A 19,293-nucleotide genomic window follows, 5' to 3' on the forward strand; every position below is an offset into this window, starting at 1 on the left:
TGTCCGAACAATATACAGAATGCTGCTTCTCCCAAATCGTGCCCCCAAAGCCACCCTCATGGCCCAGTTCTGCTCAATGTCTCCCTATGGGCCCATGTGCCCCCCCCCCGACCCGATGTCACTCTCAGGCATCGGTTCTAGACCCCATGTCACCCTCAGAGCGCAGACCCCTGATATCTCTCAGGTCCTTGCTGAGGCTCTCACGTCACCTTTAGGGCTCATCTCTGATGCTCCTGTTGCTCACAGCGGAGCCCCCACCCCATGCCACTCCCAGAGCCGCCTAGTTCTACACCCATGCCCATTTTAGGGCCCAGTATTGCTAGATTCGGTCTCTCGGTCTCTCTCACACACACACAGACATGCACCTGACCACTGCTCTCCTCCCAACATCAGCCTGCTACGCAGAGTACATTAGGAAACTAGCCCTACCAAGGAAGGGAGTGGCCTGGCACAGTGCTCCTCCCAGTCGAGGGCACACGCGGGTGGATGGAGACCCCCACTTTGTTCAGAGGGCACCTTAACATGTAGATTTCTGGTGACGCCACATTCAATTGGTATTAGAATGAGGGCACTCCCCCCCCCGCCCCACTTTATTTGTAGGACTTGACCCCCAGTTCCTCCCTTCACCCTTCCCTCTTCCTGCTTCTTTACATGCTGGGGGTGGAGTGGGAATTCTCACCTGCTGTGAGATAGCCCATTCTGAGATTTTCATCTGACAATGCATGTTGCATACATCTCTGAAGCAAGAGCTTAACTAACTGAGATATCTTAAAATGAAAAATGATTTGCATTATTTACTAAAAGTCCATACCCCGACAGAAACCATCTTGCATGTCCTCTCCATAGCCTTTTAGTGCTGCAACCCTTTATTCACCCAAAAGGCACTCTTTGAAGGGTTTAATAACAGAGTGTTTCAACAGGGTTTAATGCCCACAAACTTCCCTGCTAGGGAAAATGTGTAAAGCGCCAAGTGTATTTTTGCACTGCAGTCAGTACAAAGTCATTTTTGCTGTACAGATGACTTTGCACTGCAGAAATACACTGTGCACAGTTCCATGAATTAAGGTTTGTGTTGGCAGTGCAGAGTCACTATTCAGCAGTGCAAAGTTTTTTTTTAACCGTGCAAAAGATTCAATGAATCGGGCCCATAATCAGTAGCGTCTAAAGAGAAAATATGGGTCCGGACTAGTACATAAGAGAATAGTTTTCAAAAATGCTTGGTTTAAGAAGAGATTGCTTGAAAAGAACTTGCATTGCCAACTCTGTGAAAAGTCATGCACTCCTTCCCGTGGAAAGCAACGGCTGCATGCACATGGTCATTGTGGGAACTGCAAGGTGCTGCAACCATGCACACTGCCGGCAAGCACTACTACCTACACATGAGCACGGCGAGTGTTTACATGTAATTTGAGAGATCTGAAAGCAGCAGAAATTAATTAAAATGGTCGAACCACAAAGGATATTGAGGCCTGCTACAGAATGTAAAAATGCAATTTGGGCATGTAAACTAGCCTACAGGGCCGTACCTAAGGGAGGGTGCAGAGGGCAATGGCACTGGGTGCTGAGGGGGCAGGGATACTGTACCAACATGAGCTGCGCCTTTTCCGATGAGCGCAGGATATGGCGCAGGTAATCCTGGCGCTTTCCATTGGTTACTGACTCGAGCACTGGTGCATTCACTTTCTTTGCTCATTACTTCAGAGTTTCATCAGTGGAGAGCACAGGCCGGCCATACTTACTCTGGACACACTCTGCCCTTGTCCATCGTCAAATTGAACGTTGACCTTGGATGCCGAATCCAGGTGGTTGCCTTGAATAGTGAGGGTCGAGCCCCTGAGCAATAAACAGACAAAAAGAGAAGGTGATTATTTTAGATTTTATTTTTATTTTGGATTTGTAGAGCGCACTACAGCCCACAGGCATAAAGGCGATGTAAGAAAATGTACGAGAGCTTGCTTAAGGGTTACAGTAAAGCAGCCCAAGGACAAAGGCTTGATGCAATTTGCTTAGTTACAGTAAATTAGAGAACATGTTCAAAGTTGCATTGCAGGATACATTACATACCATGAGAACAGTAGATGGCAGAATACAAAATGCAGGCTTGAGGGGAGAGGCCCATCATACAAAAAGCCTAGTTTTTAAGGCCTTACGGAAGGCTGCATGAGATTTGATCAGTCTGATTTGAGCTGGGAGGGTATTCCAAAAAGTGTCAGCCATGGATGGGAAGCTGGAGCCCCAGCACGCACTCTCCGTGTGGAAGGAACCGTGATGCGATTGGCATATGCAGATCTGGAAGGTCTAGAAGATGTCTGTTTGGTGATCCTTTCGGCTAAGTAGAGGGACGCTAATCCATGGAGACATGTATGTGTGAGAGCAAGTGTTTTAAATACAATCCTTTCCTTGACAGGTAGCCAGTGTACCTGCCTTCTGACCCCAGAGATATGATCCCCATGCGAGAAACCAGTTGCAGCCCTTAGGGCATTGTTCTGGGCTAGTTGGAGTTTAGCCAGATTCTTGTTGGAGGTTCCAATAAAGAGGGCATTGCAATGGTCCAGCCTGGACCCAATGATGGCCCTCGCAATGGTGATGCAATTCTGTCGGCATAAGAAGGGCCATGATTGACATGCAGACACCCCAAACAGTGCTGCCAAAGAGTCCATAATGGAGTACCCAGTTCCAACATGTGCAAACATGCATGGGCAAAGCCAACAGTTTTGGCTTTTCTGTATGCATGGGATAGGCATATGCCAAGCACTGCCATAATGGCACCACCTGGCTGTAAAATGCGAACAGCTGGAAAATAGTGAGAGTACATGGGCATATGATAGCGATGCCTGACAAATGCTTATCTAATACCTATTCACAAGCCAAAATGGTTGGATTTGCCAATGCTTGTTTTTAACAGGACTTCAGTACAAGGATACACGCATTGCTTATAAATCAATTGTCTTATGGCACACTTGTTTAAGACATTTTTATTACACCAGTAAACACATTGACAACTGCAATTGAGCCATGACCTCTCAGAAGAGTGATTTGAGTATCCCCTGCTTGCATTGCCTTGGAATCAGCTCCACCCGTGGCAATATTTGAGACATGTTGGTTAAGGGGTCTTCAACCTAGTACCAGCTCAGCCATTTCCCACATTGTTTTTTCAAGCAAGATAAAACTGCATAATACAGTTGCTCAGCTGAAAACTGGAAAACTTAAAAGCTGTATTGTGAAGCTAAGGGTCACTACCCAAGTACATAGATTATTTGATATTTACAATAATGAGATGTTCCGAAGGAGGGCATAGCAAAGGATTGTCTAGAAATTTTGAAGTTCCAGCCCCTCACAACACAATATGCTGTCATAAAGTGCTGCTCCGATCCCCATCCTCCTCCCATCCTCTTAAAAGGCAACTGAGGACCCAAAAAGAATTCTCGGTAACAGTTATAATTCATAAAAGATATGACATAGATATGCAATGTGCATCCAAAAGCAATGATCTCAATGCCTATACCCCCCAACACAATAAAACTAAGTAACGAGTCAGCAGAATTCCAAAGAGCCACTTCCACACAGGATTCAGATGAGCAAAATATGGTATACAGTGTTTATATCGAATCTTTTATATAGAATGAACATATATCGAACATTTTATAACGAAACATTTCATAGAGAATGCATTTAGGGGTGGGGTAAAGGGTTCAATATTTTTGGGAAACGGTCGGGTGGGTTTTTAGGGGTGGGAAACAGGGATTTCAAGGTACTCCCCCGCCCCCCAAAAAAAGTGCATTCTCTATAAATTTCTCATTGTAAAATATTTGATATATGTCAATTCTTTATAAAAGATTTCGCTACAAAGAAATTTAACCCAAAATATCCTACCCAAAAACTGAAGTCAGGCAAAGTTCGCCCTACGCAGGGGGAAACTGGATTTCTCAAGGAAAATGTGCTTTCTGGAGGCAGGATTTTTCTGGTGATCAGTGATTTTATGTGCAGTAGTTATTTATTTCTGGGGGTAACTTATTTCTTTGAAAGGAAACAAAGTACCAAAGGAGAGACTCGGAGTGGATGAGGCAATCACATCTCCAGGTGCTTTGTGTTAGTGAAGGCTAAATAGTGAAGGCTTTGACCCAATTTAATAACACCATTTCCCCCAGTATTGATCCTGAAGTGGGGGGGTCAATGCCTATAACCTTAGAGTGAAACTGTTTCCTTCATATACATTGATTCGTCCCAGAAACAAACCCAGAACTTCACAGCTGATCTTGGAGCCCTTTACCACTCTTGAAAAAAGTAATCTTGACCCCCCAAGTAGCTGGGGACCTCTCACCCCATTTACCAGTTGCCCTATTTAGGGAGGTCAATGGACCACGCAATTTATAAACATCTTGAAGCCATCACTGAAAGTGTAGACCTGCTGGACTAACCCAAGCCAGGCTTGAGACCTGCCCAAGGCGCGGAGTGGAGTCTGCTCGATGATCTCAGGAGGATGACAAAAGGCAACAGTGTTGCTGCACTGATACTTCGATAGACATAGGGGGAATAGCCCACGGGTAAAGCTTTAATTTCTGAGATGAGAGCAGTCTCAATTTCACAGGTTCGAGTCTCACTGCAGGGACAACTTGTCCTGTCATTCTTCTGAGATCAATAAATCAAGCAATATCCATTAGAACAACGCCTATAAGCAGGAGGAGTCAGGCACAAAACGCTCGATTAGAAAACAATGTTATTGTTCTGATCATCGTGTATTGAAAACTTTAAACACCATCAACCATGGCACCTCTGTGGGACATCTGGACTGGTTCAGCATGCAACATGTGGATCTGGGATGTGCAGTGTGCAAAATTCTTCTTTGAAAGATTGCGCCGAATCTATTGCTCTTCCACCCTTTGAATACTAACTCATGAAGCTGCCCCGTGGAGGCCGGGGCTCAGTTCTTTCTCCAGCACGGTTTCATGCATATGTCCACTTAGCAAATCCTCCAGTGTAGCCATTAGTATACATGCAGATGATACCCAGATCCTCCTAGATCCTCCTAAAATTAGAGGAGAAATGAGGAGGGGGCGCTTTGGGTTTTCATCTCTGTATGGAACAAACCATTAAACCAATGTATGCAAAACGCCTTAAATTGAATAATTCCAAGATGGAAGCCAAAACATTTAGTCCAAAACATGCTCTGTGGAACTAGTCGCTCTCGCCGCCCACTATTGTCCTCTGCCGCTCTTATGAACCCCAGGTTTGTTACATTGAGGTGACGGTTGACACTAACCAACAGATATATCGCCTGGGAAAAAGCGTTTTTTTCCAGCTGGTCTCTCTTGCCGACTGCTGAAATTCTTAAAACTGGTGCAACACATTGTTCAAGTTAATGAATTTGTGAACTTGCAATTAGTTTACAGCCACTATGTTTTTAGAGCTGTTCTAAATTGCCCAACTACAGCGCTTCAAGAATGCTGTAGCTCACCTCATTTTTCCTTTGCGTAACTGTGACCACATCTCTGCATCTTTCTACCATCTTTTTCAGATTCATGTGGAAAAGGCTGCCTGGAAAACCCTCAGTCACAAATTTCGATTCTCTTCTTTAATCCTTCTAAACAATCCCACCATTGATATCTTGGAGCGGGTTACTGTGCTGAATCTCTTCTCGCAACAAAACGAAACAATTGGGTTCCATCAAACATCGGAACCTGCCGTGAACATTTACCCTTTTGTAAGCAGGTGAACACTTGGCTCTAGTATCAATCCTGTTTGCAAACTCATTCACGCCTGAAAACCAACGTTTCTTCCCACTGTTTTTTCCTTAGCTTGTCTCTTGCGCCACGATGCCCATGGGAAACGGTTGCACTTGGTTCTATGTGATCTCACTGGGGAGATTTGGTTGAATCCAAATCCATTGAATTTCTTTTCATATCTTTTAATCCATTTGACTGCACATATATGCGGGGGGAGACCCCGCTGCAGCCCCTCCTCACCCCTTACCTATTACCATTACCCACCCCCAACATATTTGCCCGTCGTTGCAATATATATATATATATATATATATATATATATATATATATATATATATATATATATATATATATATATATATATATATGAGAGAGAGAGAGAGATATCTAAAGTAGGATAGTGGAATGCAGATAAATAACCATCAATTGCTGATTGGACTGGGAACATGGAAAGAGGACAATACATGCTGGCAGATCACTTACTAACAGCACATACATGAATGCACCGGCAGTTCAATTTTACAAAGGGTTTTATATGTATGCACAGTAGGAAACAGCAAAGATCCATAGGGTTTGGAAGGGTGATGCCGCTGTAGGTCTGAAAGCTCTTAGGGGTGATAGAAGTGCTACTTAGGGTGGTCCTAAAGTCCTGCACATTGGTTATTTGTTTTAAACTTCTGCGGGGATTGTGTTCCAATGGTAGCAAACCAGCAAGGTTAATGTGTGGGAGGCAGCACAGTGTGGGGGTAGAGGAGGGGAAAGGGGAGGATGAGGGGGAACAGGTAGGATAAGGAGGGGTGGGAGCAGGGTTGTAAAGGGATATGCAGTTAGCTAGGAGGGGGAAGTCCAGTCCATGTGTAGGTTTGTTGACTAGGAGAAGGATTTAAAGAAGGACTGGCGGTGCATGGAATTCCAGCCCACGGCCACAGTGAGTCGATGAGTGGATGAGGTCGTCAGCAGATGGTGCAGGGTGCAAGTGGATAGTAAAGTTTGTTAAGGGGCGGTTAAAGGAGGGGCCTTTACACAGACAGTGGTGGTGTCTCAAGCCTGCCAGAGTTGAGAGCTAGGTTTTGTCGGAGTGAAAGTCAAGGTAGGGTTGAATCTTTGTAGGCGTTTAGGGGGATGAGCCATGGTAGTGAAAGTGATACACTGAACTTAAGGTTTCTATCAAAGAGAACCATTAGGTTGTGGTTCTTGGGGGATTCCTTGAAGAGGGCATGTGTGAACGAACAACTACTTTTATAGCTCCACTCCAAGACTATGGAATGTGTTGCCTCTTCGCACCCTTCTCTCCCCACTCTCCTGGAGTTCAGACAACCTTTGAATATATGTTTGTTCAAACTGATTGAAGAAAGTTTGAATGCTAAATAACATGCACAACTTATATTCCTAAGGCTGCTAACTTACAATAAACTCTGTTATAACAGGTATTTAATTTAAAAGTGGTATTGTTATCGGTTATATGCTTATTCTTGACCAAGGCGCTGTGTGTCTAGTAAATATTTCGCTCACAGCTTCAGTGCAGTAAATAGTCTCAAATCATATATTCTCCGACAGTACATCAGATATGTAGCTTTCCTGGGCCATACATGAAGAAATACACCAAAGAATGTATAATCACCATCTTTCAATGCAGTGGCTCATCCACACATAATGACTGCATCAACACAATGTGCATGCCCTACAGTGCACTAGCCTTCGATACTTCTTAATAGCACAGCGACTCTGGGTTAACAGTCCACAAATGTAAACAGAGGTGAAATGGAAACCAAAAGAGGCCCTGGAAATCATTTTCAAAGTGGCCCCATATTACACATTTTCAGCAAGCCCAACCCTTTTCCTATGAGAACATTTGGAAATAAAATACAATACCCCACAAAAGAGGCCCGGGATGCAGAGTTCACTATAGGATATCTCCAGAGTTCGCTATAGCCGGTCCACCTCTGAATGTGAACACAACAAACCCCACAAAACACGTGAGAGAAAGGCAGTGAGTCACTAGCACAGGAACCCACGTTCTCCGAGCCCGCTGGCATGCATGGCAAATCCTTTACAGAAGTACAAGCGCGTCCCTATGGGACGTGCATTATCGAAAGCACCGCGCCGGCGGAGTCACTGGATGGAAACCGCTCTCCATTTTGGGGCGGGGGAGAGAGGTAGGCGCGCAACAATAGGCAGCCTCTTCGGGGAGCTGTTCTGCCAAGTGCTCATTTTGAAAGGCGCGAAAATGCCAGCCCCTTTCTTTCATGCCTCGTAGGGGGGGGCTCTGTAATTGGAACAGCAAAACTGGTCTCGCAGCCATTAAATATACCCTGAACTGTCTTTTGGATTTAGAGAATTTCTATGCATTACTTCATGTAGAATGCTAAGTGTGGGATTATATTATATCCCGGTAGATCTACCCACATAATGTTCTCATTTTCAAAGTTCAGCCGCACACCACCACTGTTAAATGAGCGGGAAGTGGCTTCCTGTTGTTCAGAGAGGGTTCTGGAAGGCTACCAATACAGAAAAGTGGTGGCACTCCCCATGTGCTCACAGTGGCGCCACCTAGGAAAGCTCAGTGTAATGTAACTTGGGCTTTCGAGAGTCCCACTAGGGATGCGCAGTTGAAATGTAGAGTCGCCACTGTACAACCATGTCTGGCATCTCTCTTTGTGCGGTTTCTATGCACCAAGCCTTGCACCCTTTGGGTTTCTCTAGTAAGAAGTGGCAGAGGTGAATGTTTTAATTGGACGGGTGTACATTTTTGACACGAATATGTGAGAAGGGCAAGGGTTAGCACGGGAGCCTGACCCCGCTCACCAGACAAATAAAGGGTTAGAATGGTGCCTTTTACAGTGCACTTTCTGTGAAAAAAGGGTGAAAAGCTGCACAGCCTGTAATCAGTTTTGCAAGGTAGCGCATGAAAAAATCCAATAGCAAGTCAGCAACATTGCACAGGATCAGTTTCCAACATATTTTGATGATGCCTTTTCCCACAGTATATGCCAATATGAAAAAACCTTTTCATGCTGGCTGTGACCATACATGTCCATGCTGGTTGCACCAATGAATGCACATATTCCCATATAAGAACATTCTCCGGATTGTTTTGCGCATAATGCCAGTAATGATACTATAATAAAACATGCCCATGCTGGCCCTGCAAATATATGCCAGTATCTCGATGTAAGAACACAATCCTGGTGGCTGTGCCAGGAAAAATGACATGACACAGTAAGAAAACATGGCCAGGAGGCTGCACCAATGTAGGTCAGTCTTAAACCTTATGTTTCCTTTAACTTCAGCTTCACTTGCCCTGCCTTTTGCTCATTTGTTATGGGGGAACTGAGGAGTCTTTCAGACTATCAGTAATAGGAAAATAGGTTTCCCTTTTTACCTTTTAGTAACTTGTTAACCTTGCACACAGCATCTTACAATGTAGTGCAATGGGGATACTTGTGTTTCACCCTAGCTTTTTACATTTGGGATTTCTAATTACTTTTATATGTGCCCAAAGATAAACTGGAGGCAACATATATATTTTTTTACAATGAATCATGTTTAGTGTGCTCATTTAAGTTTACCATGTATGGCTACAAATTGTGACTAGTGCCCTAAAATGCCTGTGCCACGAGACTTTGGCTTGTTCTTCCTGCCTTGCCAGCTCAGGAAAGTAAGAGAGTGTGTGAGTGTGTGAGAGAGTGTGTGTGTGAGAGTGTGAGTGTGTGAGAGTGTGAGTGTGTGAGAGTGTGTGAGTGTGAGAGAGTGTGAGTGTGTGAGAGTGAGTGTGTGTGTGAGAGTGTGTGAGAGTGTGTGAGAGTGTGTGAGAGAGTGTGAGTGTGTGAGTGTGTGAGTGTGTGAGTGTGTGTGTGTCCTTGTGTCCCAAGAAGAGGGTGGGACTGTCTGGTCCCATTCAACATCAATGGAGCCAGAGAGTCTAGGTGTGGGGCATGGGTGAAACCAATAGTTACCCCCTGATTGGGCGATTACTGGCTGTTTGAATGGTGTGGATCCTTACCATTGGTGGGCTTGGACTTGCTTCCTGGCTGAATTTCAGTTAAGAGAACTTCTGTAGCAATTTCTTCAGATCGGCATTGGAGGACAGACGAACAACCAACTGAAGATCCGAAGAGCGCTCCTGAAGAGGCCTGGCATCCCTTCCTCTGTCTGGCCAGGAGAAGCCCTGTTGGACAACCTGATCTACGAAGACCTTGAGCAGTGCTTCAGTGGAATTAATCTCAAAGCCTTCTCAGGAATCCAGACATCCTGAGCCTTACGAAGTGTCTCTGGACCACCCAGTGACTCATGGCCTACATCGCCAGAAGATCACCATTCCACGGTTGCACCCGGAACTTCAGTGGTCACCAGCTTTCAGTACAAGTCGCCTTTTCTATGAATCCCAGTATCAAGGATCCTGTCTTAGAGAAGATTCTCAACTGTGACTAGGACCCCTGCCATCATCTATGTTCAGTGGCTGTCACTGGAACTCACCTTCCCCATCCTGTTAAGTGTTGTGAAGATGCCTGCATCAGTGAATCTTGCATTTCTTCATCGCCAGAGGTTGCATCTTGCATCCAGACAGGACTAAAGAATCTTTGCAACCGCAGCTCCTGGGTATCTCTCACCGGAACTAATGGCAGGAAATACAACCTCCAGAAAATCCAAGTCGACCCATCAAGTCATCTGGGAAACTCGGAGTCATATGGGGTAGGTTAGCACAATGCATTTGTTCCCCAGTCCTCCATAGGATAACATTGGGAACCAGCCCATTTTTTGCCTAATCTTCCATTCCATTGCCTTCTGTCATCGTCAAACCTGGGTGGTATTTTCTGAAAGATAAAGACACAATTCACTTACCTAGTTAACTTGTTGAATATCTTCTTTGAACAATCACCAACACAAGTAAAATTAGAACATACCTATAGAGACTACATTCTGTGGAGAAGCATTGTGGCTCCTGTGACTTTTACGCACAAGGCCCCATTCTTCGTAGGGATTGGACAGCTGAAGTTAGGGGAATTTACTTGTGACTTGGTTCCATCTTTACTGCATTCATTTACTTACCTCATGTGTGAAGTCATTTGAATGCATTTGAAGAACCTATGGTGAATGTATACATGTTTAGTATTGAGTATTGTGCAATATCACCTGGTAGTTTCATTTTTTAGTGTGAGTAAAGGGCTAGAATACATATTTGTATTTCTATACATATTTGTCTAAATTAATTATTGTGTATTACATTGTGTGGACTCACTGAGGGCCTCTGAACTCACTCACACTCTAAGAATAGCCTTAACTGCTCTCCACATTTCCTTTGGTTGGGTTTTGGCCAACCTCTCGAGTTCGCTGTTCACTATAACTAGGGTGGTCTCCTAAAATCTCTCCACCACTAGATTCCAGAAATGAATCTCAACATTGCCCAATAAGAATTGTCAAGCGACAGTAAGAAAATATATTATACATACTGGTTGATGCACAAATGGGCCCATTCACCATTCAGAGGCCCCCAACGGGACACAAAGGCAAAAACAAATGCAAATACAAAAATGCAGTCACCCCAAGAGCAGCATAAGTTGCGTCTGGAGCAGAGTGTACATGTGTATGCAGTATTTTGCTATATAACCATATTAAACTTTATTATTTATGAACAGCCCTGCTGTTTTGAAGGGCTACACTCAATTAGGTTTGGTATGCTACACTGTATAATGCTATGCTACGGCATGTCATGTTTTAAGCAGTAGAAACATGTTTGTAAAGTCTTGCTCTGACAGGATCAAAGAGTTATTTCCCAAGGCTGAATGGACATTAACTAGACTCTACCCGAGTACTACTGTATGTACCCATTCACTCGCTTTGGTGGTGGAGAGAGGATATGATGTCAGTTTCCTTTTATACTAGTAAGTTAGTTCATGTCATATTATGTTGAGGTTTTATTGTAATGTTTTACTTTAAATATTGAATTTTCTGAAGCAGCCATATCAGGTAGCAACCCCCTAAACATGCAAAAACAAAATTCAAAAACAGACGAAAAACCTGGAAATCGAACATGTTAACTAGACCATCCCCCCTGTTTTGACCTAACATTTCTATTAACAGTACACAGTAACTTCAGCCCAGACTGAGATGGCTAGTCAAAGGGCTGGATTATGTAAATTAACGTCCATAAACAGACAGCCTCAGCCTAAACGGGATTCCTGCCTCACCCACTAATATAACTATTACCTTAAAGGCCCTAGCAGGACTCAGGAACCTGCAGGAAGGCCGAACTGGGCTTCTGCTCCCAAGGAAGTCATGGTGAAAACCCCACCCTCAGTTAAATGTGCCCACATGACCCTTCCAGCTTTCCCATATACAGAACTTGGCTGTTCGTGAGTAAGTCGAGGGGCTTTGCATGGTTTTCTACATGCCTTGGCACACCATGACACTGTGGAAGGCCCAAAGTCTGGCCATAAGCACTTTGCGTACAAGCCTAGGGTTTTGGTAAGCATGACATAAATGAGGAAACCAAAAAGTGTGAGGTTCTTTTGTTTGCTTTTCGGGGAGTTTTTGCAAACTTGGCAAATTCAGATTTCTGACATACGACCCCTCCCATAAGTTGTTGGGGTCCTAGGTAAGTAAGCTTAAGGGCTTGGCTGCATGTCATTTCTTGGGCATGGATTCAACATGCCCAGCTTCACCATGCATTGAGTAACTTCTAGACATGCCCCCCTCACGCACTCCTCCCCTGAACGAGAACACCTCCTCTCCAGCTATCTCTCGTCTTGGCGCTGTGCCCCATAGAATACAGATGAGTCCCAAGATGCATTTGGTCCAACTGTACATGTAGCTCCTCTACCTTTTACTTCTCCTGCCGTTCTGTGCATCTTATCTATTCCTCGTCCTCCTCTCATCTATCTACCCCACTTTACTTCCCCCTACCAAGGCGCTACACAGATGCAAGATAACACACACATTCATAATGTGTTCATACAGCATGCACTCGTTCATTCACCCATGCACCCACACAGCATATACATACACTCTCATTCACATGCACACCCATTCGATATACATATTTTCATTCATTCAAGTATGCACTTACAGTCACAAAACCCATTCAAACACACATTCATATTTATTTTATTACTTGCAGCGCTGGTTCAGATTGCTCAACCTCACGCCGGCTGCCACTAAGCCCCCACGCCCCTCTACTCCCACGCAGCACGAACCAGAACAAGGAAGCAGGGAGAGCTTCCTGGTTCCTGCACGTGCATGCAGGAGCTGGAGCACTCCTAACTTTACACACCTGGACAACCATATGTGAAGGGAGGCAGAGGAGGGCCCCCCTACACACATTGAGACCTGCAGCACCCCAGCCTGTATCCCCAGTGGGCCTTACAAGGCAGAGTAAGCAAAACGTCCCTTGTCTTGCATGGCCCATTGGACATGATTGCTGGGGTACAAGACCTGTTTAAAGTTTAAAGCTAGTCCACGAATTCTCTCACTGTTTTCTATGTGATTTGATCCAGATTTCTTTATCGAATTTGTCCACAAATATATGTGGGGGGAACACCCTCACACCCTCGCAGCACCCACGACTTCCCCCTATCTTAATTATCACGATTACCCACCCGCCACATATATTTTCAGCCAAATTTGATTAAAAGAATGAGACTAATTCGAGGAAATCTCCTACGTTCTAATCTTGCAATCCAGGGTAATCTTAGGCAAAGCCATAGCCTTTTCATAGAAAATGAAACATCAGCAAAGCACCCGTCTGATGTGCCTCCTGAATCTAGAAGACTCCCCACTCCCCGACATATCTGCTTGGGGCTGTTTATCTTCCAAATAAGGTGAGAATGCAAATGATCCTCGCCCAGAACCACCTCCCCAAAACTTCATGCATTCCAGTTCTAAGGCTCTACAAAGGTACTGCCCTCCTTACATTCCCCCTAATGCCTCCCACTACGCTTCTGCTGCCCAGTTGCTACATGCATTGCTATGCACTACTCTCAGTTTTACTATGTATTGCTGCTTGCGCTGCTCTTCGGGTCTAGATAAGTGCTCAAAGGCCATCAATGTTATACATGTAAATAAAAATGCCTTCACCATGCCAGCCACCAGCCACCATCCCTCATTGTCCTGACTATTACCACAGAGTCATCATGCACCCCCTCACTATATCACAGCATTACAAGGCAATCATTTCTTCATCAGGGAGTATGTTTTTTGAAGTTCTCCTCCAAACTGTTGTTTCTATCATCTTTACACACATAAAGGGCCCAGGGGACACAAGGCAAGCAGGATATCCCCTGCCCAGAGCTGGTCTTTGCATCAGGGAATGTAGGGGCTGCCTAATGTGCCAGTTTCTGTGGAGCGCTAGTACGACTTCAACAACGCCACCATCATGCATGAGTCTGCATCATTTAAGTCTTGTAATAAAGAACAACATATACAAAATCAAAGTGCTATGAAATCATTCAGACTCAGTGTGAGCACTGCAGCATGCCTGCTGTTAGCAGCGGTGGAGGCAAAGCCATGCTAGCACCTCCTGGGGTCAGCAAGCTCCGGGTGCCAGGCTCGGACTACATTTCATTTGATCTTAAAAGCAAAATTTGCTGATCAGTTCCCAGGCCCAGGCCTGGCACAGTCGCACTTACCTCCTCCTCAGCACATGGCTGTACAGTATAGTTGGGAGAGATTGATTGGGCTTGGCTGCTCAGCTTCAGACTTCAGCCGGACAGGGATTATGAGATTAGAATCTCTATAGCAGCATGCAGCCTGCCATCAAGCTCAGGAGGATGAACAAGGCCCACCAAATGCAACGGAACTGGCTGCTTGCAGCCTACCAGTAGAAGATCGATTGCTGGGTGCCCGACCTGCTGCCGACTGCCTGCACACACAGACCAGGTCAATGAACAAATAGCTGATCGAAGGTACGTGTACAGGGCTCTGTGCCCCTTGTATGTATGAGTTCAAACATGTTTGGCACCTGATAACTATTTTTAACTGACTCAAGTGTATTCAGTTTAACCATGCAAAGTTTGTCTACTGTGAAACTTCTGTATTCATCAAGTGTTTATACAAGCAGCAGTGTATAGAAGGGGATTAAATGAAGCCCCCAAGCAAAGTATGGCAGAATCTCTCAACAGACCTGTTTGAAAAAGGATTTACATGCGCACTGATAACCCATTTAATTGGGATGACAAGCTGCAAAGCCAAGCGCAGCCAGTAGGTCACACAGCACGGAGGAACCCATGTCATGGTGTGCTCCAGAATCCTGGTACTGGAACTGCAATTTGTAAATCCTCAGGAGGGCAAATAGGTGCAGGAAGAGGACATCATATACATAAGCCCAGGGTTTAGTATTCATTTGAAGAAAAAGGTTTCTTGACAGGCGAATTTACACACTCACACATCCCCTTTCCCATTGCCATTCCCACCACCTGTATCGCACAGCTCTACTCTCTCGTCATGCAAATTAGTTCAAGAGTGAAACCATGTATGTAGTTGGCCTGGCAGCCTTGCAAATGTCTGTCTTGGGTTGATTAAGCTATGTGTAAAGTAGCACTGCCCTCATGGACAGAATTTCCTGGAGGAAAAGGTTTCTATTTGAGCTAATTTGCATACCCACAATGCCTTGTTGTTGTGGCTCAGAACTGGAGGTGAACTTCCAGCGATGGCTACTAGGCATTTTGGAATGTGAGACTTGGCTCAAATGGGCGTTCCTACTTTCACATTTCAGGTGAAAGGGGTTTTTCAAACCTTTTTAAACCCACCATAACTTTCTTGGTGTGGTGAATATATATTTATATATTTTAATTTCCTATCCACTCCTTGATTCCCCAGTCGTTTCTTCTCCATCGCACGATATCTGACAGGTCGTGCCTCACTCTCTCAGAGTGTTGGTTTCCCTACATTAGCCATTCTGTGTGTTCCCTCTTTTCAAGCTGTGAGGTTCTAATCACAATAACACAGGTTGGTGGGTTAATGTCTCCACTGCAAGAGATGTAGAGAGGCTGCAGAGGACTAGTTTAAAGCACAGTAAAATAGCTTAGAGAAAATCGGGAGACGCACTGGCGTCTGCTGGCGTTTTCTGCATGTAGCCTGCAGATCACAGGTTAGACATCCTGCAGGGCCAGCACAAATGTTTACCCTTTCAATGTCCACAAAATGAATAACTTGGAATTTGGTAATAATGACAACGCTCACTGGATGACTGCAGTACCCCAGGTAAGTGATCATAATGAGCATGCAAGCTAGTAATAGTACTTCAGGCACAACAGGACCGTCTCTCCTTTCTATCTTTTTGAGTAAAGAGGCAATACTGTGTCAGAGTCGAGAGCTGTCAATGACTTATTGCTTGATTGTCCCATCCTGCTGCACCTGCACTGGTAGAATGGCACTACTGATGCTTTGGATAACAGATAAATATGAATTTATAGTAATATTGTAATCCATGGAGGACTAGCAGAAAGAGGGACAGGTGGGCACCAGGAGGTAGCTTTCACCCGCACATCCTCCACAGTGAAGGGAAACAGGACATTTTGGACCAGTATCTGGAGCTTCTATAACCATTCGCTGCCCTTGAGAGAGGCATCAGGATTGGCCATCTGGTAGCAGAAGAATCTGGCATGGCCACAGGACGAATGGCCCTGCAGGTGGCCATTGGATCACTAAAACTACAGACCCGCGTTTTACACAGCCTTTGTAACCAGAAATGCCCCTCTAAGGGACAGCACCTTAATTAATGGCTTCAGCAGTAAACCTAAACAGTGCAGGCACGTGAAACTCTCAGCTCTGGTTATGCCATTTGCTTATTGTGCAAAGGTTGTGAACATTAAGCATGACAAAGAATGCATGCCTTTGTAGTTACTGTTTGACAATCAGACGGGTTTATCGCAAAAGCTCTTCTGGGGTGTCTTTAACTCATGACCTGTTGGGCAGTTTACAGAGATCTTAAGTTGTCCAATATCAAGTGTGAAATAATCATCCATTTAAAATGTGTACCGGAAGGAAAAATGATGCACTAAAAATGCCACAATTTACAGAAAATGATTTTAGAGATTGGCTTCCACATATTTTTGAGCGAGAAGAGCGGGAATGAAACACTGATGTTAGGTAAGAAACGTGGCCAGTAGTTTGTCTGCATTCCCAGCTTTGGTAAGCTTTAGATGTTCATACTGAGAGCCTTTACTTAGCATGTAGATTAATGTTGCGCAGCAGAAGTGGCATCATTTGCTTTTGCCACCTAGGTGGGTTCATCCCATGGGAACAGGTACACATACATGTAGATTTTCAGAGAGTTTTGTGCATCTGTTTAGGTGGACAGTTCCTGCTTTTAATCCTTAAGAAGAAATGACACATGTACCATTTAGCAGGTAACACTAACATCTGTTTTTTCCAATGCAGTAAAGCTAGTGGTAGTCCTGTGGATATTGTGTTGTGCTGAAAGTAGAAACAGAAAAGATGATCTGGGTGTAGTCTATGAAAGTGCCACGGTTTACTGATTACCCGTGAGAGGGACTAGACACAGCATGGTCACTGGGGTAGTGACATGAATTTGTGTTGTCATTTATTTTTTGGGATGAAGGGCTTCATTGATGCTTCCTGCTGCTGGAGTGCAATCTAGTCTAAGACCAGCCCTGCCCCGCCAATGCATAAAGCCCAGAAAATTGAGGGCTCACAGCAGACATCACAATAAGTGGTTATTTGGCTCCAGCTTGTAGCTTTGAAAAACCAGGTATGCTTAGTAGAGACTACTACCTAGATTCCAAGACAACCAGCGTCATAATGACCATACCCGAGGTCATACTGATCATGAAGCATATAAAACTTTTGCTGTGTAAGGGTGCCATCTACCCAGCAAGCTTAATCAAAGATTGTTATGTAGCTCTAGCTCCTTTCATTACAGCTTTTATTAATGCCTCGTCCACCACTGGCACTGTACTCTCCTCCCTCAAGGAAGCATGCATCCGGCCACTGCTAAAAAAGCCCACATTGGACCCAGACTCCCCAAACAACTACAGGCCCATCGCCACAGTGCCTTTCCTGATGAAAATTCTAGATAAGGCGGGATATCTACAGATCCAGTCCTACCTGGAAATACCAAACATCTTGGGGAGGAGGCAATCAGGCTTTCGCCCCCCGCATGGCACAGAGTCAGCCCTGCTAGATTTAATAAATCAGTTACTAGAAAAAATGGACAAGGGCAAGTCTGCTCTTCTTCTGCTCCTCGACTTGTCAGCAGCATTTGACTTGGTGGACCACAAGATCCTAGAGAAACGCCTCACAAACACAGCCCATTTCTCTCATGAAGCCACCACATGGATTACCTCCTTCCTGGAGGGCCGAGCCATGAGGGTCTTCTCAGACCAGGCATCAGCCGCTCCATCCCCCATTGGTTGTTGAGTGCCACAAGGTGCGTGCACATCCCCCACCCTCTATAACCTATTCATCCTGCCTCTATTCAATGACCTAGAAGAATTTGGCATAACCTTCACCAATTATGCCGACAATTCTTCTCCCATGATCTGGTGACTATGAGCTGGACCTCAATACCTTACAGAAGACATACGCAATCATCCAGGCATGGATGGTGGCCAATGGCCTTTGTCTCAATGGGGACAAAATGGAAATCCTACTGGTAGGCCCCAAAGAGACCCTGAACAAACTAGAAAGCAAATACTGCAACTTCAGCATAGAGAACACTGTAATCACAGACTCTGCTGCAGTAAAAACAATGGGAGTATACTTGGATGCTACACTGTCCATGCATAGACAAGTAAGTTATAGCTCATCCTCAGCAGCACTTACAACTAAAATCATGAATGCTGTAAAACCCCATCTCTCCTCCAAAGATGGTCTCAGTATTGCCAGAGCTACCATAGGACCAAAATTGGATTACTCCTCCTGGGTACCTCCTCCAAAAACATTAACAAGTTACAGATCACCCAAAATAATGCTCTCAGAGCTACTCTTAGTATCCCCAGGAGCGAGCATATCTCTTAAGCCAGGAAAGATGCCCACTGGCTCCCGATCAAAGAACGTATACTTTTCAAAGCACTCACCATCACTCACATATTTTTGTCTCAATCTGCACCCCGCTACTTAGCAGAACGAATACACCAAGCTCAATCCCACAGACCCAAAAGTAACATACTCACACCAACTTACAATCCCTGCTTTCAAAAGAGCCAAAGCCGGGGGGTCCAGCTTTGAAGTCCTAGCACCAATAGCCTGGAACTCACTACCACTCAACCTTAGGAAAGAAACCTCTCTCATGGCTTTCATAAAAGCACTGAAAACCAATATTTTCAAGTAGAATGTTCCTTCTCTGTCGTTCCCCTGTAACCATGATGTCTTGAGCTGTAATCATATACCTAAGACCGATACCTATGTTAATTTGCACCTAATTGAATACTCTGCAACAGCGCCATGATGCCTGAGGGCAGTTGGGCGCTTTATAAATGGCAATAAATAAATAGAAATATATGCAAGTGTATTGGCCTTCTGTTGAGTCCATAAATATGCATCCTAATGACAGTTCTATGTGTGAATTATTTTGTTTTAAACTTTAAGTTCGGCCATATGATGAACATGTCAC

The 19,293-nt window shown here is 44.7% G+C and overlaps 1 protein-coding gene across 3 annotated transcripts in view; it reads right to left on the reverse strand.

Moving 5' to 3' along the window:
* MST1R (macrophage stimulating 1 receptor) overlaps nucleotides 1-19,293 on the reverse strand; it is a 524,743-nt gene that overhangs the window by 74,889 nt on the left and 430,561 nt on the right. For all 3 annotated transcript variants that reach the window (XM_069644143.1, XM_069644144.1, XM_069644142.1), the window contains one exon: nucleotides 1,740-1,833. In XM_069644143.1, coding sequence (XP_069500244.1) covers nucleotides 1,740-1,833 — 94 coding nt within the window. The remainder of the gene's footprint in view (nucleotides 1-1,739; nucleotides 1,834-19,293) is intronic.

The sequence above is a fragment of the Ambystoma mexicanum genome, chromosome 2p, assembly GCF_040938575.1.
Source record: "Ambystoma mexicanum isolate Mex_15411 chromosome 2p, UKY_AmexF1_1, whole genome shotgun sequence".
Taxonomy (NCBI): Eukaryota; Metazoa; Chordata; class Amphibia; order Caudata; family Ambystomatidae; genus Ambystoma; species Ambystoma mexicanum.